The sequence below is a fragment of the Pterocles gutturalis genome, unplaced genomic scaffold (genome assembly GCF_000699245.1).
Source record: "Pterocles gutturalis isolate BGI_N339 unplaced genomic scaffold, ASM69924v1 scaffold11323, whole genome shotgun sequence".
NCBI classification, from domain to species: Eukaryota; Metazoa; Chordata; class Aves; order Pterocliformes; family Pteroclidae; genus Pterocles; species Pterocles gutturalis.
In genome coordinates this window covers 1-27,664 of record NW_010118108.1, presented here as the reverse complement: position 1 = coordinate 27,664, position 27,664 = coordinate 1, and the positions used below count along the sequence as shown (strand labels likewise).

Here is a 27,664-nt window from a genome sequence, read left to right as displayed (position 1 = left end):
TCAGGGCATCTGCGTCGGAGACCTGAGTGCTCCCTGTTCTGCCCCTGCAACCTTCCTTCTCACCGAGTTGGGGGTCAGTGGTGCTCCTACTACATCAATGATCTGGTCCTTGGCATCTCCCTTGACCTCCTCAATGCCGAGCCCTGGCTGGCCATCTGGATGGGCGCCTTCTGCACTGAGGGGGCCAATACTCCCAGCTTTGGCCAGGGCCTCATAACGGTGTCGTAACATCTGCAGCTCATATTCACAGTTGGCAAAGGCTTGCTTCAGCTCATACAGCAGCACCAGGTCACTCCGCAGCTCGTTGAACATCTGCACGATCTCTTCCGTGGGCATAGGGTTGAGATCTAGGGAGAAAAAGGTGTTCTGTTAAACACCCAGACCTGGAACCCTGCAACGGAAGATCCTTAGAAAGGTCCTGGCTGTCCAGTTCACTCCCACAAAGGTACACCAGGAGCCTCATTCCCACCACATGGTTCATTAGCAACCAGCATCCCTAGGGGTCAGAGACCTGAATTTCCAGGCTGTCCTTTGGCTCTGGCCAAGGACTAAGGGTGAACCTGCAATGTCCAGGACTCAGCAAATGAAGGATGATAGAAGACGCAGATCAGACTAGACAACTGAACTTTGCTACCCACCAGGTCCTACGAAGGAAGCTCAGTCTTGGGAATAAGTTCTCACACACAGCTGCAGAGGACACGAGCTCCTGCTGTCCTCTACGCCTTCACCGACAAGGAGCGGACAGGCTGAGCTCCCTTGCCTCTCTTGTTGCTCCTCCCAGGGTAGGACCGAGGTAGACAATTTCTCTGCTGCTGTGTTACAGGCATGTTTTAATGCAGAGAATTTCTCTGCTTCTATGTTACAGACATGTTTTAATGCAGACCTGAACTGCTTGTAGCAGGGGCTGGCAGATCACCTCCCCACACCATGCGTTCTGCTGCAGCGCATCCCACACACACAGAGCCAGGAAGAGCAGTACATTCTGGAGAAGAAATGGATGAAGCTCTGGATGTCTGCCCTGACACACAGCAGTGGCCCCCAGTCCGCAGGGCTGCCCACACAATGCCTTCCTGCTAGCACTGTGTTCACTCACACAAAGCCCAGCTGTATTTCTGCACTCTAAGGCACAGCAGGGCTGGAGCACCAGGAAGCCCTCAAGATCTGTGTGTTTTGTCAGGCAGGAGTGGGGAGTCAGGCACCCCTTCTTACCCTCATGGAAAGTGAGATCTAAGAAGCACTTGCATCCTTCCCCAAGGCTTCCCTAGCAAGCAAAGACAGTAACTCCCTTAGTTTTAAAGCAGAAAGAGGAAACCACCCTGGTTGAGCTGCTTTCACCAGCCACAGGAGGCCTTCAGAGCTGCGCACAGTCTTCCAAGACAACATATCAAGCCATAAACCAGTTGGCCCAAAAAACTATCAAGAGTTAACAGAAGTCAGTGCTTGGAGCAGGCTCAGTAGTCTCTTGTAAATCACCAATACAGCCTTTTTTTTTTCCTTCTTTTTTTTCTTTTTCTATTTTTAAAAATACCCCCATCCAGTGGCGGGGGAAAAGGGACCATCAGGTGTCTGATCAAGGGGCACTGCATGCTGGGACCTGTAGTACCTGCAAACTGTACCCAGAGCACGGAGGGCAGCAGCTAGCCACGGGCTGCACTTCTTCCCCTCCAGCTACGAGTGGGTATTGTACACGTTAAGTGAACCCTTCTTTCTGCTGCTAAGACACTGGAGTTCAAGAGTGAGAGATGTGTGTTTACTCGCCTTTCAGCAGAGACGCTCCAGATTTTCACACAGCTTGCAGCCTATAAAGGGGGGGATGAACAGACCTAGATGCATTTTGGACTTGCCACCATGAGCAGTAAATTAAGAGGAAACGAAGCTTGAAAGCAAGACAGGGCAGCCCTGAACAATGCGCATGCCGTGGTCACTAACACACTTAGAAGTACCTCTCCCGGCAAGGCTGAGATTTGCCTTCCTAATACTGTGGTGCCTTTCTTGATGGTTAAAAAGGTCCAAACAAGAGAGAAACAAAGGCTCTTTTAAAACATTTTTCTACTGTGAGGAAAAAAAAAAAATCCTGTGCATCTTGTTCTGGCTTTTACCCTCTTTCTTTTTTTTTTTTTTAAACACATAAAATATTTTAAAAACCATTCACATACTGTTATTCAAGAAACTGGCTGTATTACTGGAGGAAAAAATAGCCCATCTCGAGAACAAAGGCTAGCTCTGTGTGTCTCTTTCTCTCTCGCGTGCCCCCTTTACTCACCTACTCCGAGTTCCATCAGCATCTGCTCCAGGGCTTTAATCTTCTTCTGTCCCACCGAGCTTGGCAGTTTCATCTGGAACACAAAGGTAACAGAGCCACACAGCTCAGAGATAGCCCTCACTCACAGCCGCCTAGTTCAAAAGGCAAGAGAGCTTTTCTTTTTATAGTGCAGGGGGAACAAAAAAAGAAAGGGAGAGAAAGGAAAATCAAGTGGTACGAGAGGGAGACAGGGGCTGAAAGTTTTCAGACTAGGTCCGAGGGCAGGTATTGAAAAGCCCGGTTGTGAGGGCTTTTATTTTCTCTCTCGTGTGTGTGCAAGACACGCTGTTTTACAGTTTCCATGTGTCACTGAATTAACAACAAAAGTTCTTCTCGGCTTCAAACCCTCTCCTGCGGTGCCCAGCCCATCAAAGGGCTCATTTACACAGTGGCTAATGTGCAATGCTGCCCTACTTTATTCGCTTTAGCCGGCCTGATTAGACTCATGCGCTAACAGACTCACTTCTCCTTTTACCTGCTGAGCCCCAGACCTGTGGGATTCATTTACAGAGCAGGCTTTATAACAAAGGGGAGAGACAGAGAGAGCACAGTTACTTGACTGGCGGAAGTGTGAACACACATTTACATTGGAGCTAAGGGGCTAGGTGAGAGAGGAAGCATCAGATGTGAGCTATGAAAGGGAACTGGAGCTGGCCAGGAGAGGAAGAATGCATACACTTAGCAGGGTCCTTCCTCTGCATTCATTTGGGCTCTAGCAGGAGTGCTAGCTGCTCAGACCAAGCATTTATTAGATTACAAGCAGCACAAATGCAGCTGGCACCATATGGCAGGGAGAACAGGTTCCCAAACCCTGCAGATATATCCAAGAACAAACTAAAGCACTTTCCTTCCTCAGCAATGCTAGAAGACAGACCAGGAAATAAACTATTCTCAACACCACAGGGTCAAACACCTCACTGCCCACAGTCACAGGCTGTCTCTCCATATCCAGCCCGGGGAAGCTGAGCTCACACCTCCACCCGGGGACCACCATGACCAGCCCAAGCTGCCCAGCACACCACTGAGCAGCCAAGAGGTGAGAGCACCCCGCAGCCATCCTGCACACCACTTACTGAACAGCAGCCCCAACCACAGCCAAACCAGCTTGTGAGCCTGCAACACCTGGCTGTGAATGACCTGCAGGAAGAGTCATTCTTTACTCCACCTTAAAACTGGCCTCTGAGGTGAGCTCACCAGAGGGTCCCAAAAACCAGTTGACCACAAAATTATTGTTTTAGCAGAAGAAAGGCTGCCAAAAGTAATAGGTATTTGGTTTTCAGACAAGTCTTTGGTCCAGAGTCTTAACTTGAGTAGGACCTTATTAAAATAGGTTTTTCCAGGAGATCTGCTGCACAGACTACCCTCACGGGCTCTGTTGAAAAGCAGCAAGACAGGGTAGAGCCCTAAGATAAGGCACCCAGAGCACCAGGACAGGAGATGGTTCTGTTTATTTGGTGGGTGCCACGTTACAGCTAGCAGCGGGATGCCAAGGAAGGAAAAGTCACGTAGCACAGCTTAGCAGGTGGCTAGCCTGGAGCATTGGGAAGACACTCTTGAGAGCACGAGGCCTTGGTTCAGAGAACTGTTCTGCCCCACGAGGAATCACACAGAACATTTAAGATGGGCAAGGTGCCCAGGTCTGCCTCAGCTGGGGGGTGTATGGGCTGACCTAGTCAGACTGTGCCATGCTTAACTTGTAGGACACAAATAGTTAACAGAGACCAGCATCTCCTCGTTGAAGAGCTCTGGACACACAATACTTGTGTGATTATCACAGCCCCGGCAGTCTGTCTTCACCCCTGCCCCTAACACTGACATCAGTCTTTCTAGCTAAAGGCAGGATTCCCTTCTGTTAAACACCAGCTGGCAAAACCATGCTGGACTTCAAGCCAGCTTCAGGAACAAAGGACAAGAAATAGGAAAAGTTCATGCTCGGCTATGCTAGGTGAACAGACAGGAGGTCTTGGTTTGTTGGTTAGAGGAAGAGCAGAAGCTTTTCTCCTGGGAGGCTTCCAGCAGCTCAAGGAGCTACTGGCAACACAAAGGGTTAACCTGACAAAGCCTTCGGCTGTGATGGTGTGTATGTCCTGGTCACATCCCCCAGGTCAATGAACACCAAGCCAAGGTCTTCACTGACACTCCTGAAGACTAGAGGATGGAGCAGGGCGAGGCAGGACAAATTAATTTAACTTCAAAGAAAGGAACACTAGAGATACTCAGGAGGAGTGAGGCTGTGAGTTTAGTTTAAAAACACATCAATTAAGCTTCCTTTTAATTCAGGCAGGAGGATCTGGCCTGCAAACAGGAAGGCTTCATTGGTTTCTCAAAGCAAGAGTATATTTTAATTTTACCATCATTAAGAAAATGTTATGATTTATGTGGCTGCTGTCGGACTAATATCTTTAGAATTTAGCTTGCTAAGCCAATTCATCTCTAAGACTGATGAAGGCTGATTGCTTTCTATGCAAAATGTATTAAAACTAAATGAGCAGTCTATTACTCAAATGCTGCTGATAATCTGTTAGCCAGGGTCCGTTAGTTGGGCTGCCTTGTTGCAAGAGAGAAGCTTTCATGCCCTGTACAGCTCTGATAAGCCCGAGCTTACATCAGCAATCCCTTCTTTGTTTTGGTCCTTTAAGTAGATGTCCAGAGATGCACCAGAGTGCTGGAAGTGCTCTATCACCTGCCCCATTCCCAAGGAAGGAGGCGATCTGCAGGGACCACAGGTCCCAGCCAACGGCACAGGGAACGTTTCTTTGTCTTGGGATGCGTGCACTGGGATATGTGGTTTCTGCCAGCTGTATCTCTGCGTTAATGAAAACACCACTCAGGGCAATCTAGTTGCTTACACCATGGCTCCTGGGATGTTCCTGGTGTTGTCATGGATCGAGTCCTCTGCAGGGGCTGAGGAGAATTATGTTCCTCGGAGAACTCCAGTGAGCAACCACAGCTTCTGAGGTGAATGGCATTTGCCCTTTTCTTTCCTTCCTTATACTAGACCATTATTGTTATTTATTATCTTTAAAGTCCCCATATAATAATAATACTACCTGGGAAACAGATCGCTCCCGTCAGAAGACTGATTAGGGATTTTTGAGGTTACTATATTTTGGATGCTCTTCTCCTTTGACAGCCTCTCCCTACAGCCCTCTTTGCAACACCAGCCCACACTTATAATTACACCAACATGGGTTTTGATTTAAGGACTGTAATCCTTTGTCCTTGCTATAAACAACCTGCATTAAACTCATGAACTGCACCTACCAAGAGAAAAATAAATAAAGAGCTACAGAAAATTGTGTGAATCAACACCACGAAGCCACAGTACCAGAGCCTACCTATGCAGAGAGGAGCCTTGCCTGATCCTGGGATACACAGCCCCTGCCAGTGTGCACTTGAGAGGCACGCAGTACACCAGCCCTGACCCGGGCTGATCTCCCCTGAAGGAGGAGGGCATTGCTCAGGAATTGGGCCACGCAACTTAGACAGATGAACAGAGCATCCACCGCACTGTCACAGCAGCGGTTTAGAGACTGGGGGGTGGCCCTGTGCAGTCCAGTTTCTACAGAGGGTCTCACTGTGGAGGTTTTGAACGATACAGGATATTTAACGTTCGAGATATTCTGCCAACAAAACCTTGCTAATTCACACTAATGACTAGGAGACCTACTGCAAATTAATTGCTAATTGGCAAAATTCATTAAATGAACAAACATTATAAGAAATAACTGCAGATATAGCCTCCCCAAACAGACTTGCTTCACTTATTTTTGTGTGACATTCAGTTTTCATTATTTATGCTAATACTTTTAAGCACAGTTGTAAATGCGTTCGAGTATATTTTGGAGGAGTAATAAGCAGAGCTTGCAACACAGTCCCCTGTTATGTCTTACAGCATCACCACCTGGCAGGTGGAGACCATCATGGAGATCTGCACTAGGAGTGGAAGAGGTCTACAGGATCTACAGACAGACTCAGCTAGGTCCCACATGTGATTATATCTATGTGGTCGTCTTAAATGTCCTGCTCTCAATTCATCACTTTCTTCATAAATGCTCCATTTCTGGTGCTCACAAGTTCCAAAAACAAAAAACAAAACAAAACAAAAAAATCCCATTTTTGTGCTGAAACCTTTCATTTAGTCTATCACCAAAATAAAAGCTTTTTAAAATTAATCAATTATTATTTAGCTATTTTGCACGTACCCTCCCTGACGCTGCACTTAATTTTAATTCAATTTTGAGACAACCTTTTCCTTAAACTCAACCTTCCCCAACCCTAAACAATATGACTGTCCTAAAACTGTTAATCCTAAAAACTCCACACATCTGACCTGTGTCTGTACAGCTATAAACTGGGGTTTTATGCACCAGCACCAGTACTGTTGTTCAGCATTGTAATACAGCTCACTGACATTGAAAACCACCTTCTTCACAGACTTCAGCAGCAAGAAAACTTTCTCATTAGGCACTTTCTTCATGGATATCTTTAGAGTACTGAATTGCTTAGTGGGTTTCCGGGAAGGAGCACTAAAGTTTCAGATGAATAATGTTTTTTGCATTTTCTGGCTTAGGATGGGGAAAGAAGGTCAACCTTTCCCCAGTTGCATGGCTCTACTCTGCAGGAATGGAGAGCCTCTACTCCTGCACAGTTTTAAGACTCAAGGAAAGAACCATATTAAGTAATTTAGCCTTAGAGCTCTGGAATTTAAAAAACCCCAACAGAGAAATTCAATTTCAGATATGAACATGCACATTTCTGGAAATCTGAAGTGCTTAACTGCTCAGAATTAAAGTGCTACAATGGAACGTGGATGGCCAGTTGCAATGGATATATGCAAAAGTTAGAAAAGTTTGAAATCGCACAGGTATTCTCTGCCTCAATGAACTTATATGTTTCCCCCTGCCCCAGCTTACAGCCATGGACCCTGTATCTTACGTCAGTGCCTGCTGATCTGCCAAAGATTTAGAACAGATAAAGAGTCATACTGCTCTGTCATCTCTACTATGCTGTGTAACACACTAAACACACAGCAATCACTCTGGGATGGCACGACCATCAACTTACTCCATCAATGAGGCTTAATGCTAAATAAACCAATCTTGTAAGAAGAAAACATTTCTATATTAACTTATGTGTTTATTTCAGGGTTTTTTTGGACTGAAATTAGACATACCTCACAAATTCCCAAATCAATTTTCAAAAACTTAAATTCTGTACTTGAATTCTCCCAGTAAATTAAAGCAGTTTTACTTGCTAGAGGAATATACGTAGCAAAAGGTTTGTCAAGGATGAGGGAGGCCAACAGATCTCAGAGAAGCACAGCACACTCAAGCATCTGGTAACATATCAGCTCACTGATCCTATAAACATCAATGCCTTATTACACATCTATAGCACTGATTCAAGGGGTAAAGCTAAGAGATGCTTCCTAAAGAAACCAAAGGTCCTTGAGCATCAGTGTCTCAGCGTGATGGACTTTCACCAGTGTAGGTAACAAGGTCTTTGAGGTTTTTATACTTTCCCACCCTTCATCCCCCAGGAAGGGGGTAGGGATTGCTTTGACCCAGCACAAGTGGCCTAAAATGAGAATGACTTGGAATCCACAGAAATGATGGCTGGTGACCTGGAAAGAGTCAGTTTTCTCCCAGTTTGACATACAGGTTATGACAAGAAACAAGACACCTGAGAAGACAAGAACTCTTCACACCTCGCCAGGACTGCCTGCCATTTAGCAGATGGGCATCTTCTGGCAAGCAAAGTATTATCTGCCACTTACCAGTCCTCAGATTTCCCTGCCCTTAAATACCTTTTGCTTTAAATACAGTGCAAACCTGTAAAACAAATGCAAAAAGACTACAGGACCAGTTTGCGTAGGGAAAAATAGTAAAGTACATGGTGCAGAAGCAAGAACTGGATGGGACATTTTTACTGGAGGGTGTTTCATGTTAAAAGCACATCACCAGTGTGACACTACAGTATTTTGCTTTAAACATCTGCAGATTCCTAAATAGTCCTACCCCTGCCTCACTACAGGCATGGAAACCAAGCCGAGACCTGCAGAGGTGGCTGCAAGGAAACAGAAACAGCTGCAGCCTCTGAGCTGCATCTGACTGAAACAAATGAAGGGCACAGCAGAGTGTGCTATGATCACAGCAAGGCCCCAACACCAGCCATGGGAAGGGGAACTCGAGGACAGTTTCACATAGTTTTCAGATCAGACACAAAGCCAGGAAACAAAACATGCATCTAGTCTTGAATTGATGTTGCCTTTCTCTTAAATAATTTTAACTGAAACTACACTTAAACAAATACAAAAACCCCACAGTGACTAATTACAACTCTATATTGGTTACGCTAATGAAAGAAAAAAGTAATACATATGGTGCTCTGCACAAGTTACCTACAATCAGATCACCTGATGAATGACACCTAAGACTGTGTCACTATGGGCACACAAAGGCAGTAAAAGCTTCTCAAATCAGTCCACGACTGGCAGACAAAGGTCCCTGAGGCCTCATACTGCACAGACACTGTTTGGTGCCTGATGATTCGACAGAAGCAGCAATACAGAGTGTCCTTCCCAGAACCACCACTTAATTTAAAAGACCCTGTTACTGCACCCAGAGTGCTCTCTTTATACCCTGGAGCCTACTAAGGCTTTGGTCCAGATGCTCTCCCACACCAAAGAGCTCCACAAAAAAAGGTGACGGATGCATTTTCTTTCAGCAATTTAACATTAACTGCCTTTCAGTTTATCTAAGAATGAGAACAGAGGAAGAGAAGTGTTGGATTCACCTTCTCTAGTTCATACAAGATTTTGTATCCTTGCTGTTCTCTTTAAAAATAAATACTCCAATATTTTCATCTTATTTCCTTCTCTACAGGCAGGAGTTTGATTAGGAAATGCACCAGCACTCTCTTGGCCCTAATTAAAGGGCGTAATACAACAAATAGATGGCAATGCCACAACATGAATCTGATCCAGCCTGCATCATTTGTTCATAACTTTTATTCACAGAAATGAGACTACTACTTTCCTTCCACACCTCTGTCAGACCTCCACGGAAATTACTCTCATCTGCTCTCTTACAGAGTGCAAAACATACACCTTCACTAATGAAAAATTGCTAGCAGAAGCAACAAGCACATCTCAGCTAACTAATCCATGGGATGTTCAGATCTGGAAACATAAACTTTCCTATCTAATAAGGGTGTGCTGATCTCCATCAGACTGATGCTAGGATGCCTTGGAGTGCAATCAATACAAAACAAATAAATTATTAATTGCTCGAAGTAATTACATTTATCAAATCCAAATAAAAATAACTGATATTTTATGGAACTGCTTCCAAAGCTGAACCTCTGAAGGGACAGTATTGATCACAGGAGGACAGACAGATGTTTCACATGTTCACAGCTGATGAGGTCTGGGTTTGCATTAACGACAGGGAAGGAACAGAGCCAACAGCCTCTGATGCCGAGTAAACAGGCAGCGTGCTTGGCCATTTAATTGTGGGTCAGATCAAATATGGAGAATGAACATGTCTAAACACATACATACAGCCCCATCTTCCTCTAGAAATATCATTCACCTTGGAGCTGTAGTAAGCTCTCAGTTCCCACTCCAAGAAAAGAAAAAAAAATGGAAGAGAACTCACACACACACATTCCCCCCGCAACCACAGTAAATTCTTACTTGTTAATCAGTGCTAAAAAAATGCTCAGCAGGCTAGTAAATATTTAAAAGTTGGTGAGAATATTTGAATCAATGGGTACTAAAGCTCTACTTGTAATTTTCCTTCCTCTTCTTCTGTTTTAATTGGTCTGATCAGCAAATTGTCTACAAGATCCCAGTTAGCAGATGGAGTTGGGCTGCTGGCTGAAAGCCTTTCCTGAGGGGAGGTGGCCAGCTTTGAATGACTAAGCTGGCGCATCCCTCAGTCCTTCTGCAGACTGAGGTCTCTACAAACTCCTTTTCATCTCAGTTTTATTTTGTTTCCAGATGAGACATCACTCAATCGATTTTCTTCCAGTTCTTTTGTTTCCAAACCCATGACAACAGAGCAAGGACACAGACTTATACCTCAACACGCAGGAGTAGGGACAAAAATCCACCCTTTTCCATCCATCACCTTCCTTCTTAAAAGCACTGCTGCAGCAACTCAAAAGCATTAACAAAATCTTATCTTCAAATTCACAGATAAGGCTGAGAGAGAAAACGAGCAACTTAAAACACACTGAAGAGACGTTAAGTATGCCAAAGTGCTCTGAACACAATAAAGCCAAAGACAAAGGTTAAACTTAAAAGAAAGCTGAACATGACATGGTACAGAAACACTGCGGTGAATTCAAAACAAAGTCAGGTCTGCCCTACAGGAGCAACATGATGCCTAGATCACAAACATGCAGTTATTGTTGGTTTGTCTGGGTCCTGGGAAAGATTCAAGTTCAACAGCTCCCATTTTCCTTTCTTCCAGGCAGATCCTCAGCAAAGCTTTCCTTCCTCATAGCTCCCTGCTTTCCCTTTAGTTTCTTCCTCTCCTTTCCCTGTACAAATTCCCTACCCATCTCTCATTTCCTCTGGCTCTTTGGCTGTCTGCCCTCCCAGCTGAGCAGACTTGGTATAACAGGAAGTTTTCCAGAAGTAATGCTTAGGATTAATAATACATTTCTGGTGTTGTTTTCATAACTCTGTTTTACCAACAGCAAAGGCAAAGGTCTAAAACTCCTTTCAAAGAAACTCACAAAAGGCTTACCTTACCCCCTTCCAAAACACCTGCTACTGCCTCCTGTTCTTAGTGGCACCAAGGCAATATGCTGCCTTGAATGAAGACAAAGCTTTTCATAACGCCCAGCTTCCTACCGCCTTAGAGAAACTTGCAGTCTCTGCTGTCAGGAGGCAGAGGGGAAATCCCATGCAGAGCAAGGGCACGGGGCTGCAGCCTTCTTTGCCTGTGGCCACAGCCCTATGGAGAACAATGGGAGACCAAAGCCACTGTGATAGAAGGCAGCTTGTCAGACTCACTGGAGAAGATTAGTCCAGCGTTTGCTGAAGGAGAAACTTTCGGTTATGAAGAATAATGGCTGTAAGCGACCATTAATCCCAAGGGGAAAAAAAGGTCATCAAATTCAGCCTGTGCATAAGATTTTGTAAGCTCTAACAATGGGGAATTTGAAAAGTCATGGCTATTGTCATAAAAATTACTAGGAACAAATTAAGTTGAATACAGACTGCTAACTTTTTCTTCAAGGACTCATTTGTATAAATAATTTTAACTCAAGTTTTAAGACTAATTGTAAATCTTCAGGAAAACAAAAAAAAGAATCTCCCTAATCAAAGAGCAAAGAGTAAGTGCTATAACTTGGGGATGATATGGCACATTTTTCACACATGACAGAGGCTGGGTCCCTGATCCCAGTGCAAAATCCAACTTCGCCTAACCACGAAGGCGTAAAGCACAGAAGCAAAGTACCAAATAAAAGAGGACAATAGAAGCCTTTAGGTGAGGAACCCTGTAGGTCCTCAGGCAAAAGAACTTACTGCAGGATGTCACAAGCCTTTAGAAATCATTTTCCAATGTGCTCAGGGCAAAACATCTTACACTGGATGTTGCCAGGGTACAAGTTTCCAGCACAGCATACCAATTTCTCAGTCCTAATCGGCTCCCACCCCTATCAACTCCACACCACTGGCAGGTAGAGGGTTTGCCACATAAATCCCACAAGTAAAACAATTTGGATTAGCGTGGACTGTCAACTCTACACCACTTAGCACTTCAGCATCTCTTACCAGTTCAAAAGACCCATACTGACCTCATTTAATTAATTCTCCCCATCACCCATATGTGAAGCAAGTGAGTCTACTAGCTTTCATTTTAAAAACAGGAAAGACTTGAATAAGTAAGCCAGGTGGACAGACTAAAAGCCACAAGTGAATTCATTTTGCTGGGTTGAAGCAACAGTGTGTTGTTTTTTCACTAAATCAGTGACTTGCAATCTTTTTCCATTCGCAAACCATGGGTACTTCTAATAACAGCATTTAACTCCTTAAAAATTTCAAGCGGAGCATAGAAAGTTGCTCTATGTCATCCGAGGAGCATGGATACTGCAGGCTGAAAGTTGCTGAATCAGTCTGCCATGCCTCAGCTTATTACCGCATTTAGTGAGTATTAAAGAGAAGAGGGAGAAGTTCGTAGCACCCCTTTTCACAAAGGCTGGGATTGGAATTGCCTGTTTGGCACAAGAAAAGGCTGCTGGCTTTCCCAGATGGTTCCATCACTGATAGGTTATTGCTCAGCTTCTCTTCCAGAGGAGGTAAAAAACAAAAAAGATCAACCATCACTTATTAGTTTTCAAAATCCAAATCAAGCTCCATAAATTACTCTATTTATCTTAGCGCTGGAGAACACATCTGCCACATCTCCATAAATCTCAACACATGCACTGCAGTCTTGCCTGTCACTTGTTGGGATTTTTTACTTCCTCAAGGCTGTAGTCACTCACTTGTACAGGTAGCCTACAGATGGCGGCACTTGTACACTAAAGGGGTCCCCCAGCAGTGACCTTGCTGAGGCATACCACCTCTAATGCACACATGCACCTGTACATTGAAGCAGCACGATCACAAACACATTTCTATTAACAGGCCAGGGTGTTCCCAGCGAGATCTGAAACTATTCTGACATCAAAGGAACATCTCAGAAAACATTCTTCAAAAGACACCTAGAAAATGACTATGCCAAGTGAGGGTGCCAGGCAAGGAACCTTACTTCTTCACCTTTGCTACAATAAAGCAACTAAGGATTATTTTATTTGTCTAGAAAAAAAAACAAACCACTTGTACTGGGCAAACACAATTTTGCTATCAAAACCCCTCTGAAAACATTCAGTTGGCCAGGCAGGTTTAACTTACTCGGTATCCCAAAACCTGCTGCTAAGAGACAGGTGTCAAGACTTCCTGATAAAACAGCAAGAAAGTTTTTTTCTCAGGGATGTCTGTGCAATAGAATGATCAAGGCAGCTTTTCACCATAATTTTCTGAAGATAATGGAAATAGGAAGGCTAAAAATTGTATGCATTTATGTCTCTCTTTTTTTCAAGTCACAACCTGAACATCCATTTCTTAAAAGCATCTCTCATCTATTAACACACATGCTCTACAAGGCTTATTACATTTGGCTGTGTGCTCTGTTTACACTAGACAGCTCCATTTAAGTCTTTCACATATGTCTAACAGCAGAGCAGGGCCACCAGTAACAAACACCAGCAAGTTCAGGTGCCCCTGCAAGGCAATGAGCTGGCTTGCACAGAGCCAGCATTCCAGGTTTCTGAGTCTCCACATTTATGGAATTTCTTTCTTATTTTAGAGGCAAGAACTTGAATTTCTTTAGCTGTAAAAGGAGAACAGATGAAGAGACAGACAGGCAGACTGAAAGACGTTAACAGAGGTCCCAAGGGACCAGGACAACAGCCTACCCTCTGGCTTCGCAGCGTGACACCTGCAGATTTGAAGTCAGGAAACTTGATGCCAGCAGTCTCAGGAACAGCCTGAAAGAGATCGAAACAGGATGTGTTGTTGAAGGAAACTCAAGAAACACAAGATTTCATATAGAGACTATCTGAAGGGGAAACACTGTTTCCTATGACAGAGAACCACCTGCCACAGCCACATGTCAGAGCTGAGGCAAAACAAAAATCCCAAGCAACAGGATTCAGTGGGAAAATCCGGAGCAATTCACTGAGAAAAATACTACAGTTCAAGGTGCCTTTGGAGAGCTCAAGCGTTTTTGCTTGGATGGTTCAAATGCACTGCTCTCCACAGACCCTTACACCCATCCACATAAGCATAAACCCTAAGCTTCAATGGTACTCCTTATACTAACGTATGCATATTTGCACAATATCATCCTTATCTAACTTAGGCCCATTTCACAGGACTTCCCTAAATCTTGGCTTTTGACTGCAAGTCCTCTAAGGAATGAGCTGAGAAACTTCTGATCTGTACAGATACGAGCCCACTAATGAGGATGAAAGGACTGCACCCCTCCAAGGAGGCCTGTTGTTTATAGGTATTTTGACATTTGTCCACTCGTTAGACAGTTTTCTTTCTTCCCCACTTAACACTTTAAGCATAATAACACAAGGAGGCAAACTTCTAATGCTGCTGCAAGACAGTAGAGCATTTAGCAAATCCTTTAAAATCTGTGCTGCTGACCAGCCCATCTGCAGGCCCTGTGCACTGTATGGTGTGGGGTCCTCTGAATGGGTCAGTGAGAGTCATGTTTCAATCTACGACTAGTTACAATCTCTGCAAAATGCATGCTCAATCACGCTTTCCCAAAAGGAAGAATCACCTCAAATCTCCCGATTTCTTTGGAGACAGTATTCACCTTGCTGCTCCTACACTTCTCTGCAGAGAGGCTCTGCAGCTGGCGCTTTGTTTGTTCCAGACAGGGCTGAGACAACCAGGGCTGCCCCAAGATCATAAGAAATGCCGGAGGACAGTGACCCAATTCCTCAAGTTCCCTGCCAATGACTCTCACATCTCTGTCAGCTATCTCTATGTCTTGGTCTGGAGGTGGCACCTTGCAAACCACTTTGCATGGCCAGGCACTAACATTTTTCTTCAGTTATCTGTGGTCAGTCCAACAAACTGAGTCCTCACAAAGAGATTTCTAAACATGACCATGGTAGAAAAATTATTCTAACTACCAACAAGGTTCATGAACTTGTAGGGATCACTTCGATCTTTGGTAGGTTCTAGTCTCCCCGCGTGGATTATTAGAGACAGAGGGCTGCAATCCAAAACCAATCCTCTCTGCTTCCCTTGGATGAAGGCTGGCTTTCAGGCTCCTCAAACTCTGCCCCCCAGCCTGTTGCTGAACACCCTGATGCAAGCAGTGAGGGTAAATCAGCATCATTGGCTCAGCCAAGACAACTCTGACTGACTCAGTGCATAAGCAATTAAATGGGTTCTTTTGCCTTGCATGCCTGTACATGCTGTAAACGCTTCAACCTCAATTGACTCTTTGGTAAATGATTTTCCTTTGTTGAAATGATGCTGATGCAGCTCCCGATTCAAATTCTTAGTTAAAATGCAATTTTTTTCTTAACATTTCCCAGCTATAGTTGGTAATTGACTCCTAATGGACTCTGTCATGCTTGAAATGATGCTAGTGCAACAACAGAAACTGCTTCTCTGCCCACCCTGGCGTGCCTATCCACTATATGCCTGCAGGCAGGCACCAACCAACAGGCAATATTGAGGGCTGGACTCCCTCATGTTGGCATCCTCAGCATCTTTCCAGCCCCATGCTCCATCACCACCCTTTTTTCATTGCCACCAACGATGAGCTGCTTTCTTTAGAGGGAGATATGCCACCCATGGGTGAGCTTTACTTTACTAGATCAACCCTCAAAGAAATTCAATGCACAAAGAGCCCAGTGATACTATATTCATCATGGGGGGGGGGACCCACACATACAAAAAATAAATAACTAAAAAAACCCACCAAAAACAAAAGCATTTTAAGGAAGTGGTGGCCATCAGGAACACATACAAAAAATAAATAACTAAAAAAAACCACCAAAAACAAAAGCATTTCAAGGAAGTGGTGGCCATCAGGTACACTCCATCAAGCAATAACTGTCTAGCAGTCACTGCTTCTCTTCCCTCCCTGCACAGACCTTTTTATAGGACAATGACACAAGTGCTCTCTCTTCACAAGGTGGAGGTACAGGAATTCCCAGTGACTATCTGGAAACATCCGAGATTTTCTAACAGCCTTTTCCTACTGAAGGTGCCGGATTTAGTTCAGTCCATGCTGTCCTCCTTCCAGAAAGGGAAATTGAGAAAACATCAAATGTGAATTGAACCCTGTGTTCTGGACTCCTTAGACTTTAGCTTTGCTCAGGCAGAAGTAAGCAGCAATACAGAATACAGGAGTCCCTCAGCAGGGCTGCTCTGATCACAGCTGAGGATCAGGAGAGGGGCATGGACACTGGGGAGATGCTGCTGAGACCCAGGAGTGGGGAAGGAAAGGGAAACCTGGACTAGAAAAAGAAGGCAGGTAAAAGACAACGGATTTGTGGGACAACCCTGCACAGCAGTACCAGAATACACCTGGGAGAAGCAAGGAGACAGATGCTTCTCCCTGCCATGTGGCATGAACGGCTGGTACTATTTCATCCCATTTCTCAGGAAGGGAAAGGTTTCTCCCTGCCATGTGGCATGAACGGCTGGCACTATTTCATCCCATTTCTCAGGGAGGGAAAGGGAAACAGGACTTAAACTAGCATTTTTTAAATGGGAGAGACAGAAAGCACACCAGAGAACTCTCACAATGGCTGCCTTAGACCATTCCGCCTTCCAGAAGACATAACTGAAAACAGATCTGCCAAAAGGAGATCACTCCCCGCTAAAAAGCTGAGGGCCTGATCCTGCTAGGATTATTGAAGGAAACACATGTTAACCAGCCAGAGCACAAAGCAGGGGAGAAAAGAAAAAAAAATAAGAAAAAAAAAAAGAAAAATCTTTACAGGCTTCTCTGTCTCCTTTTTCTGTGGCAGCTTCTTCTTGGGAGCCTTGCGCTCGGCGCGTCTCTGCTCAGTGGTGGTGTCAGCAGCTGTGATGAGTTTCTGCAGGTCTTGGGTCCTCTTTTCTCTCTCTTTCTTCCTTGTTTCGATTTTGCGGAGCTCCTGGATGAGGTATTCTTCTTCTGCCACCTAGAGACCAGAGCACGGAAAGGTAATCAGAGCAGCAGAAGAGGCCCAGCAAGGCAAGGGGGCCATCTACCGATAACAACTCTCCTCTGGGCCAGCCTGGGAAGGCCTTTAGGCGCCCTTGTATCCTGTAGAGGACTTGGATTTGAAGAGCACATTATCTTCCATAGTCTTACCCTGCATCCCTGAAAATGCCAGTCTACAAACTGGCAGGTACTGTGTGGCAACATCCACAATGCATCCTTCAGCAGCATCTGTAAGTGATCAATCCCTCCTCCAGACAAGGAGGCCAAGAGCACAGGTGGAAGGGGAAAAAGCCCAAATATACTACATTTGCAAAGGCAGTGCTGTGAAAAGCTGTCTCCCCTCCCCAGACATAGTATGTAGAACTCAGAGCAGCTAGTATCAGCACACCTGCCAATGTGGCGACCTGCAGAATCATTCATTACACATGTGAACTTGCCATTAGAGGGAGCTACTAACAGACAGGATGCTCTCCCTCAGCCTTTGGGGAACACACAGTTCCTTAACCTCTAAAACTGGGACCGTTACACAGCTTCAACAAAGAGTAGAACTAAACATACACCTTTACAGTCTCTGATATTTTCTAGCAAGATTTTTACTCTAAAAGAAATAATTCTCTCCCCATAGAACTCAGGGACTCATAAGGACACTGATCTGAGAATTTGTTTCTTTTCAGAAGATTAGTACAATAAGTGTCACGGAGAGAAGGTGTTTGCAGTTACCAGTGACCCTAACTCTGCTCACCTACCCCTCCCTGCTGTATAGCTGGATTTCTCAGTTATTGTCCTTTTGTATCCCTTAAAATTACACGAACTCAACAACAAAAGCAGTATTTGGGGTTTCTTGCCTGGTCTTTCTTTCCCTTTCCCATCCTGTGGTCTACTTCATCCACCTACTGATTCAAATTATCATAAACCTTTTGGAGCAGTGATGCTCTCTTCCCCAAGTTACCTGCTCTGGCGTCCTATTGTACAGTCTTTCCAGTTGTTCCTTCCTTCGCCTCTCATGGCCAGCATCGAAGACTGGGATTTTCAGGTCTGTGCCTGGAGCTGCACGAATATTAGCCAGCTTGGCACAGATGTGATAATATCGTTCCTTCAGGTCTTCCACTGATCTTTTCTGTGGAAAACATCACAGGAGGACAACATTATGAAAGAATCAAGCAAAACCTTGTGCAGTAGCCAGCTAAGGACCACAGGCTGAAGGATGTTAGGTTGCGTATATGACACAGTGCTTAGGAGGAGCATCGCCAGTCCCGGGAGAACTACTGGGAAGGAAGACTTCCTCAGGGAACTGCACCAATTAACTGTCATGGGTTCACAGCTATTGCTTTAAAAACACCCACCAGACAGTCCAACATTACAGCTGAGGGTTAGAGACAGTACAGCAGTGAAGCACTGACAGCTAAAAGGATGCAAAGATAGTGGTCTCAAAAGGAGAAAACCCGTAAACAGGAAACTGCGACAAACATACTAGAGGTCTCCTCAGAGCTGGCCCAGACAATGACTATTCAAGCCATAACCAAGAAGGTATCAGCTGCAACAATTCACTGACCATCATTACATGGAGTCTGAGCTGTCTTCCCTTTACCCCAAGTACCAAAGGTGTTTGGGCTGCCAAGCTGGGCAGACTCTTGTTATTCCACTTTGCTACAGGCTCTTCACAGGACCCTTTCAGAGGGCAACAAAAACCTCCAGCATTTGGAGATGTTCTGTAGAAGTCACATCATTCCCCCACGTCACCAGAAGGCATGGAATCAACAGTTACAGGAGATTTAAGATCATGACACCAGGGCTGCATCTTCAGACCACTGGTGGTCCCTGCTTCACAGCAGCAATGACAGAAACCTCCACCAGGTCACACCACAAACCAGAAGCAGCACCAGGGAAAAATCCCAATCCCCAGGGACCATTAGCAGATCCTTCTCCCAGGGCCTACAGTGGAATCCAGGACACCTATCCTGTTCAGTTAAACAAACTCCCCAGCTGCCTTATCTTCAAGGAACAACAAGTTGTTCTCCTGGCAGGGACAAACCTAACTTTCTAATAAAACACAACAAGGAATGAGCACAAGTCACAGTGGATTTAATTACAAACAAAGCAAGCAGCAATGCCCCGTGCTGGAAATTCAATATTCCTTGCTGCCAATAATTCATTATTTTCCCCTAATTAAGTTGATATAAAGGGTAATTTGGTCTTTGCAGCACAGCAAGCCCTGCACGTGCCGTAGTAGCAGGTTGTTAGCAGCACCTTGGCTGCTGGGACTCACCTTGAACTGCTGGTGATCATAGCGGTCATGAATCACCACAAAGCGTAAATCAAAACGGCGAGCCAGGTCAAAGAGGTGGTCTGTCTCAGCTTTGGTCCACGCATCATCATGGAGATACATTTGGTACTCCTGCTCCGAGTAGACAGGTACCTGCACTGTCTAGCAGAGAAAATAAAAACATGGTAGCTCTCTCGCAGCACTGCCCCTCTCACGGCCAGCTGGTAGGGGCTGAGATACCTGAGCCAAGAACAAGAGCAGGGCACTGACAGGTGGGGGCTGCCAGGACCCTGAGCAACGGGTCCTGGTAGGAAACATGGCAGAGCAAGTGGAGGACTTGATAAAGGAGCAACATGTGATCTCAGGGTCACAGACATGATGTTCCAGGGAGCCTACTAGGAACTACTGTGAGTTTTGAAACCTATTTCGGGTGGCTGACACAGGCAGAGGTCAGCAACCCACATCCTGACAACAGGCTTCAAAATCATCAGGTTAACATGACAGTGAAACCAAGGCCCAGACAGCCTCCCTGCAATCCTCCCATATGGCAGCACCAATACCTTGACATAAACTGCTCTGACAGTCAACTCTTTACTCGGGCTGGGACATGCTCACTTGTACGGGAAGAACGGGAAAGACAAGAAGCCATAGTTCCTAGCTTCTAGCATGCCTCCTGCATTGATACACAGCCCACTTCTTTCATGTTTGGTGCAGACAGTGCTGTGGAGACCTGAAAGGCTGTGTGCTGTACAACTGAGGGCCATAAACTCGGTAGACAACTTTGTCCCTCCCTTCCTCATCCACCCTTTCTCCAGCAGAGCCACAGGGACAAACAGTCCAACTCCCAGAGTGTCCCAAGTGCCTGAAAGGCCAAACCACACCACTGTCCCGAGCCTGGAACTGCTCTGCAAGGGCTCTATCCAGAACACGAGTGTCACATGAGTACTAAAGGAACAGTAAAAATACTTATTGTACTAGGGGAAGTCCTAGAGCATGGTAAAGCAAAAGCACAGACAAGCCTGCGCTTTCCTCCCTTACACCCTCCTGCTACTCCTGCAGCTGAGCTTTGCTCAGCCCAAGGAGGTCCTGCCTCCACATGAAAACATGGTGTGTGTGCATGAGCAGCGCACATGCTTCAACACCTCTATGCCCTCCTGAGTCTTACACCAGAAAAGTCATCCTCACAAGCTCCAGACAGACCAGAGGAGTACTTCTGAGCTTCCAGATCACAGCCTCTGTAGGTCTACGGCCTTTCATCCATCACTTGGATACAGAAGCATAAAGGTGAAGCATATCTCCTGGGGACATACTACACTTCGACCTCCAAGTACTATTTTCACCAGGAGAAGCACCATCCTATTAGACACTGTAAGGATGCCTTATGTAAAAATTTCTAGAGTAGCACACATACATGAAAAGTGGCAGATACCAGGTCAAAGAACAGAATGGGGACAACAGCGAAGAGCAGTCCCCAAAACACTTCCTCAGCCACTTTCATGGCTGCTCAGGTGAGAACCTCTGAGAATTGAGATGGTGAGAGCTCATCAGATGGGAAGCTTGAGCCAACCATGGGATGACTATAAGTTCAAATGCAATGCAGCCATGAAAATGCAGATATGACCCCCAGAGAGGGATTTCCAGCAGCAACTGGCAGGGTTTCAGTTGCACCACAAGACTTTGCTGGGGATACCAACTATAACTCTACTGACCCATGTTCAGGAAAGATGAACTGAAACGGGAACAAGTACAAAGAGCAACAGGGATGAGTAATGGGGTGGGGAGCTTGTCTTCCTACAGCAGACTGAAAGAGAAAGGAGCCTAGCAAAGGAAGTCTGAAAGGGAATCTGACTGCAAGCTTCAAGTATGCTAGACGGAATGAAAGGAATACCCACAGGAAGAAAAGAACAACTGAAATAACGACAAAGAAATTTGCTTGCAAAGAAATGCCAATTTAACATGCAAAATTTAACCCGGAAATGAGAAACGGACCAGAGGCAGTATGGAACAGCTTCCCAAGGAAGCACAGGTACAGAAAAATACAAGTGCTTTTCAAAAGGAGCTTGATCAGTTTATGAAAGGGACTGGACGGTGCAGGACCTGAAAAAGCCAAGAAGAGGATTCGATGGCCCAGGAAACCCCTCTCAGTCCTACAGTCCACCCTACAAACTCACACAATGATGGGCATTAAATTAGCTGAAACTGCTCAGGAAAGATCGTGGAGCCATGAGACAGTTCTGTGAAAACATCAGCATAATGCCCAGCAGTGGTGAAAAGACAAACTGAAGATTAAAAATTATCAGTAAAACAAAACCAGAGAAACACAGCAAATGTACAAACCCGCCATGCGTCCATAAGTGAAACAAACCCCTAGTCCACCCATTTCAAAAGAAAGGTTATTTGAGAACAAGAAGGGTGACACAGGGCACAGAAGGGCAGAAGTACATCGAATTATGGAAAACACAGTACATAGCAAGGACAATTTACTACATCATGTAACATAAGATCTCAGAGGCACCAAACAAAACACCAAGGCAGAGTGTAAAACTAACAGAAGAAAGCATCTTTGCACACCACACAAAATCAACCTGCAGAACTCATTATCATGGGATATTCACAAAGCAGCTTTCTGCCCTGAATGTACCTAGCAAGAATTATTAAGCACAAATTCCAAGTTAAGAAATCCTTAAGCCAAAGACCACCAGAAGCTAGGAAGAAATTATCTATATTTGCCCCATTCTCATGCTCTTTCTCTAAGCCTTTACTAATGGTAGCCAGAAATAGAATATCAGCTGAGACAGGCTTTTGCTCTGACACCAGTGAAGCTGCTTTTATATTCCTATTTCACACCCTGGATCAAGGCTCAGTGTACACTGTGAAATCTTAAGTTTACATTTTGGATTTCACAAAGAGAAGGGATTTGGGTGGGAGACTAGGAGGAGAGAGAAAAGGCAAAGCAACTGGGCAGTGACACGGGAGCCAGGTTAAAGAGCTCGAGCAACCAGTGGGACAAACTACACAGGAAAATGGGCTTGTGCCAAGGGGAGTAAGAGTTTCAGGCAGAGGTATCAAGTATGTGAGAATGAAGCCACTGAAAAGTCTGGAAAAGAAAACAAAATTCCTCTGACATAGCAAATATCTGCAAAACTCCTCATCAGTGCCTTCTACCCTCTCACCTACAGATCCACAAGGGTAACAACTTGCTCCTAATAGTATGTAACTGTGCATGTGCAGATGGCAGAGTTCTGTACCACTAATCTAAAGGTTGCAGCCTTGATGAAGGCTCCCCTGTCTGTCAATTCACAGTACATGATAAAGTTAAGGAAATAAGAATCTTGTAATTACAGCACCCATGTGTGGTCCTTCCTGATAAACTCAGTTGAACTCAGCCAAAAACTGTTACAGCAGCAGTGTCTTAGAGACAATTACACTCCGACAGCTAGGTAGGTGCCTTGACTAAGTGAGTCATGCTTCAGACTTCCACCCTAGACATCAGAAAAGAGATACTACAGGAGGCTCTTAGCAATGTCCCAGCAAGAGCAAAAGCATCAGACAGAGCTTGAGCCTTCTAATATATAAGGTCAGATAACCACTTAACTCTGCAGGAAGGCAGGCTTTGTTAGAGCTGATGCTCGGTGGGTTACAAACTTAAAATGTTGTACACAGTCATACGCACGCAGAGCTTTTGTGGAATCATGTTAGCACACACAGGTTTTTTTACCCTTCAGATTTGCATCATGAAGGGAGTTAAATTACATTATGGAGGCACCCTAACTCTGCTCTTCCTAAATTTGGAGGTCCTGACTTTGAAATATAAATCCTGATGTAGTTTTCTTTGTGCATACACATGAAAGCCCCAACCACTGAAAGCAGATACATATGGGACAAAGGACAGCAGGAGATTACAAAAACACATTGTGACAATTTAACATGAGACGCAAAGAACAGGGTACTGCACCACACTGATACCACAGAAGCAATTTCAGAGGGAACGCAACGTAATTCAGCATCTGTGCTGGAATCCAGCCATGAGGCTGCAAGCCAGCTTTTTGGCCACGAACCTCAAGCGAATTTTTTCATATTGGGCAAAATAACAAGACCTATGACTTTAATGTCTCACTCAGAAGAGAGTATCTTTTACTACCCAGAGCCTGTAATCAGAGGGAGGATGTTGGCTAGGAACTGAACTAGATGGCAGAGTGCCTCCTTACCAAATCAAGGACTGCAGACCTGAAACACAGGGGGCTCTAGCAAGCTCTGACCACATACTGAGCCCACTTGGCTTGAATGATCTGGAGACATCATAGTCTGTGGTCACATGGCTGCAGGCCAATTTAAAATGCAACTGCCAAATCCAGCCCTCACTTGTTGAAAGAACCCACTTCCTGTCTGGACAGTCAAGAAGCTGACCAAAGGGTATTTTCCAGCTGCTATTTATATGTTGTTGTTCGAAAGTACTCCCACTTACTTTATTGAACCTGGCAAAAGGGTAGTCCTTCCCTTCCTCTGCTGCTCTCCTCCAGTGGTAGAACATCGCTCCATCTTTTCTCGCTGGGTTGGTGAAAGGCATCCACTTCCAAGGCCGGACTTTCTTGGACCCCAGTTTTGCTTTGACTGTTCGATAACCCTGAGTTGTATCACTTGGCAGCAGCGGAGGTGCATCCCTGTGGTAGAGAAAAGCACCAGCTGACGAGAAGCAAGAAGCAGCCCAGGACAAACCCAAAGAGATTTTGGACTCAGAGCAGGATCTGTCACCACAATCTAGTTTTAGGCTAAGAAACCTGAGTTTAAGCTTTATTCCAGGTTTTTCACTTCCCAGACCGCAATGCTTCCCACATGACAGGACAGCATGCACGGGTCTGAACAGAACCATTTGGAAAGCAAACTACGCAAGAGACCTCTGAGGCAATGGCACAATTCAATCACGAGGTAAACACAGGCTGCAGCAGAACTCTTTTTGCAGAAATAAAAGCAGGTGCTATTCCTAGTTGCAAAAAAAAAAAGAACAGATACAGAAGGGTAAAAACACTGCCTTGTCTGCACTAGGCTATTGTGCCTGTACCTAATTAATCTCCTACACAGAGCAAACCCCTCAAATTTAGAAGAGAGAGACACTGTCCATGACTGTCTAGGAAAGAAGCACACAAGCATGGGCCAAGCACAAAGGGCAATCAATCTGCAAAGCGAGACTGCCCATGGTTTCAAGGAGACGCTGCCCTGCCACCAAAAGCCCAGGCTACCCCCAAACCTGCACAGATGATCATAAGCTCTTACTTTTTGTCAGAGTAGAGGAGTGCATAAACTTCTCGGTGCATTCCTTCTGGCCTCTTAAACGTCAGTGTCTCTGAAGATTTCTTGGATTTTTTCTGAAACAAAAGAATTTAATTTTAGATTCAGAAGTAGCAATCCCTGAGGGAACATTAAACTACATAACCTGATGCCCTGTGATGGTTTTCACTTTTATCCGTTTTTAGACACCTTGAATTTCTCCCAGAAAGTTCCCGGAGAAAGACACCCACAGACAAAGCATGCTCAGTTTCAGTGACAGCACTCACCACTACTACTACCACACTTGCTCTTCCTGATAACATGCACTTAAATTTCAAGTTGAATATCTGGTTGTAATTTTCAGGGGCTAGTGCACTAAGCCTTTTTTCACTAGGTAAGTACTGTCCTCACGTGAAGGGATTAATGCATTTCATTTAAGTGATTTTCTGCTTTTCAGAGAAGATACTAAAAAATATCTTCCCACCCTCTCTTAGTTTTTGTCACTTTGTCCTGCAGCAACTTCAGTTTTTACCAGTTGTGATCAAGGTCTGGCAGTAGCCCCATGTCAAAACTACTGGTATCACCTACAAAAGTAAACCCTCATTCCTGCCTCCGCTTTCCCATTTATATAGCAAAAAAAAAAAAAAAAAAAATTACATAGCTTCTTCATACTAGGAATTCAGGGTAGATGACTCAATATGGCCCCCAAAACCTTGTCAGAGTTAACAGTTTTTAAGACACAGTCCACCTCATATCACATACACAAGTTTACGAAGTAATCGGCTTTGGTTTCAGGTAGACACAGTAACAGCCACATTACCACGGTACACTTCATTTAAGTGAGCCAAGTTTACCGAGTAGTCCAGAGCGTTTAGTCTAACTGTACCATCTTTACAACTCCTTACCATGTCACTATTTTGAAGTACTTGTTTACCAAATCACTACGAACTTTTAAAACAGAATATTTTGCAGTAGTAAAACTAACGCTGTATCATAAATCATATTAAATTCATACAGTCACCTTTATCAAGCAAATTCAAAATCCCATTAAAAAAATAGTACTAACCTATTAAGCTGGACTACAATTATTTTCCATAAAACTCCACGACAGACATTCACTGTATCAGCACCTCTTCACTCCTAATCAAACACCTGTCTCCTAGGGTGTCCATCACTTTGCCCAGGAGTGATGTAAGGCCAACAGAGACAGTTACCTGCGGGTCACCACACACCATGTTTGAACACAGGCTTCTGGAATCCCCCCAAAGTTTCCAGATTTATTAAAAGTTAATATGAGCAGGCCAGAGATCAGCTCAGACAGCTCTTTCAGGAGTCAAGAACAAATTACTTGGTCCTGCTGATTTAAATGTTTTTATGCCTAGTAATTTTTATTTTAACATTCTCAGTCATTAATGGACTGGAAAGTACTTCATGGTTCTCTTGTGATTTAAAGACATCAATCTGTTTCTTTTCTAATTGAGAACAGATCTATTTCCTGAGCAAGTGCTGCACTGTTATTAACAATTTTGCTCTCTCCATGAGATAATGGTTGATACCTTTGGTTTGATTTTAGTTTCTGTACTTTGTAGAAATTCAGAATACTTCACTCACAGCTGCAAGCGGCCTCCTGCACTCCTCCCGAAACCTCTCACTGCACCTCCCCTTCTTCTCTCTTTCCATTTCAGTAACTTTGAGGAGAAACCCATTTTACTCCCTGCTTCAAAAGAGAGACAGGCAGCCACCAGTACTCCTTCAGCTCTCTTCCAACAGATAAATGCATCTAAATCAAAGAACTCACAGCTCTGAACACTCAGTGGCACGTCACAGGCTGAATCCAGCCAAAGAGCTGCTCACTGCACACACTATCCACCAACACAGATGAAAACTGGTGACTTCAATATTTTAACCTCTAAAATACTGGAACTCATCAGTTTCCCATTACAGCAGTTATACTATGTGTCCTATCCCCAGCCAGGCAGACATGAAAACACTACACTTCTTTTACGAGACAAATGTTTCAGTGGAAGTAAGCAAAGACACTCAGGAAGTACTTTCAGGGATGTTGCAGTTGCATTTGTTTTGTTGGGTTTTGTGTTGTTTTTTTTTTTTCCAAACAAATACACAGGGTTTACTTCAAATCAGACCACCTCCGTACCAGAAAACTCCTGAGGATTTCATCTCCCCCCCGCCTTGTTTCCAAGCATCTACACATCTCATAAGTAAATAACACTTTCTGGTCATTGTCCCTACAGAACAGGGAGTTGCTCTCCAGTTTAGTTCCCACTTTAGAGACCTTTTAACGAAGAAGTCTTTAGTACTCACGAACTGACCCTCTCAACACCTTGCAAAGCATGATACAGCCAAGACCTTGCCTAAATTGAAAATACAGAAGCCAATGACATACTGTAGCATATTACCACACAGAACACAGCATATGATGGCATACATCCTTAACAGAGCTTACTACCTTGCCCACATTCCCACAGGCAACACCTCCCAGTTCTCGCAAACCTCAGACGCGCACCTTCCCCGCACGGGCACTACTCCCATGGTTTGAAGACATTTACTGTTCAATCAAGTCAAACTATTTTTTTTTTCTTTTAAGCCAGGACTGCGTTATATCCTTCCATCTGCTTGGAGGCTAGATGGTAAACACTTCACATTTACCCCACAAAATGGGAATTTTAGAGTCAGCTGAAAATGTCCTGCCGCCAGGCGCAGCTCGCCAGGACACCCCTTACACAGCTCCAGCTTAAAGACCACCGCAGATGCCACAGCACAGTTAACTAAGAACACCAGGAACCCAGGAGTGGGGCCCTATGGGCATTTCCAGATACTCCTAGGAAGCCCAAAAATAAACGGACTGTAGTAGGCACATGCTTTATTCCATCTTTTGTCCAGTACGCATCCCAGACACCACACGTAAGGTCAGACAGTGCCTAGAAAACAAGCAGCGGCCCCTGAGGGCACGGCAGTTCACCTTATCCGAGTTGATAATATCCTTTTTGTTGATGGTGCCCGTGTTCTCCGACTCCACGCCGCCCAGCTCCAGGATGTCCCGCACGTCTGCGCCCGTCGCCATCT

At 44.8% G+C, this 27,664-nt stretch overlaps 1 protein-coding gene across 1 annotated transcript; it reads right to left on the bottom strand.

The window, feature by feature from the left end:
• DMAP1 (DNA methyltransferase 1 associated protein 1) lies at nt 1–27,662 on the bottom strand. The gene is made up of 9 exons (XM_010076073.1): nt 27,561–27,662; nt 24,587–24,678; nt 23,781–23,976; nt 19,319–19,477; nt 18,002–18,169; nt 16,844–17,029; nt 13,781–13,852; nt 2,264–2,336; nt 1–347 (listed from the first exon to the last, which is right to left on the bottom strand). The coding sequence occupies exons 1-9, from the start codon at nt 27,660–27,662 to the stop codon at nt 1–3; spliced, it is 1,395 nt and encodes a 464-aa protein (XP_010074375.1).
• Between the last annotated feature and the right edge of the window lie 2 nt (nt 27,663–27,664).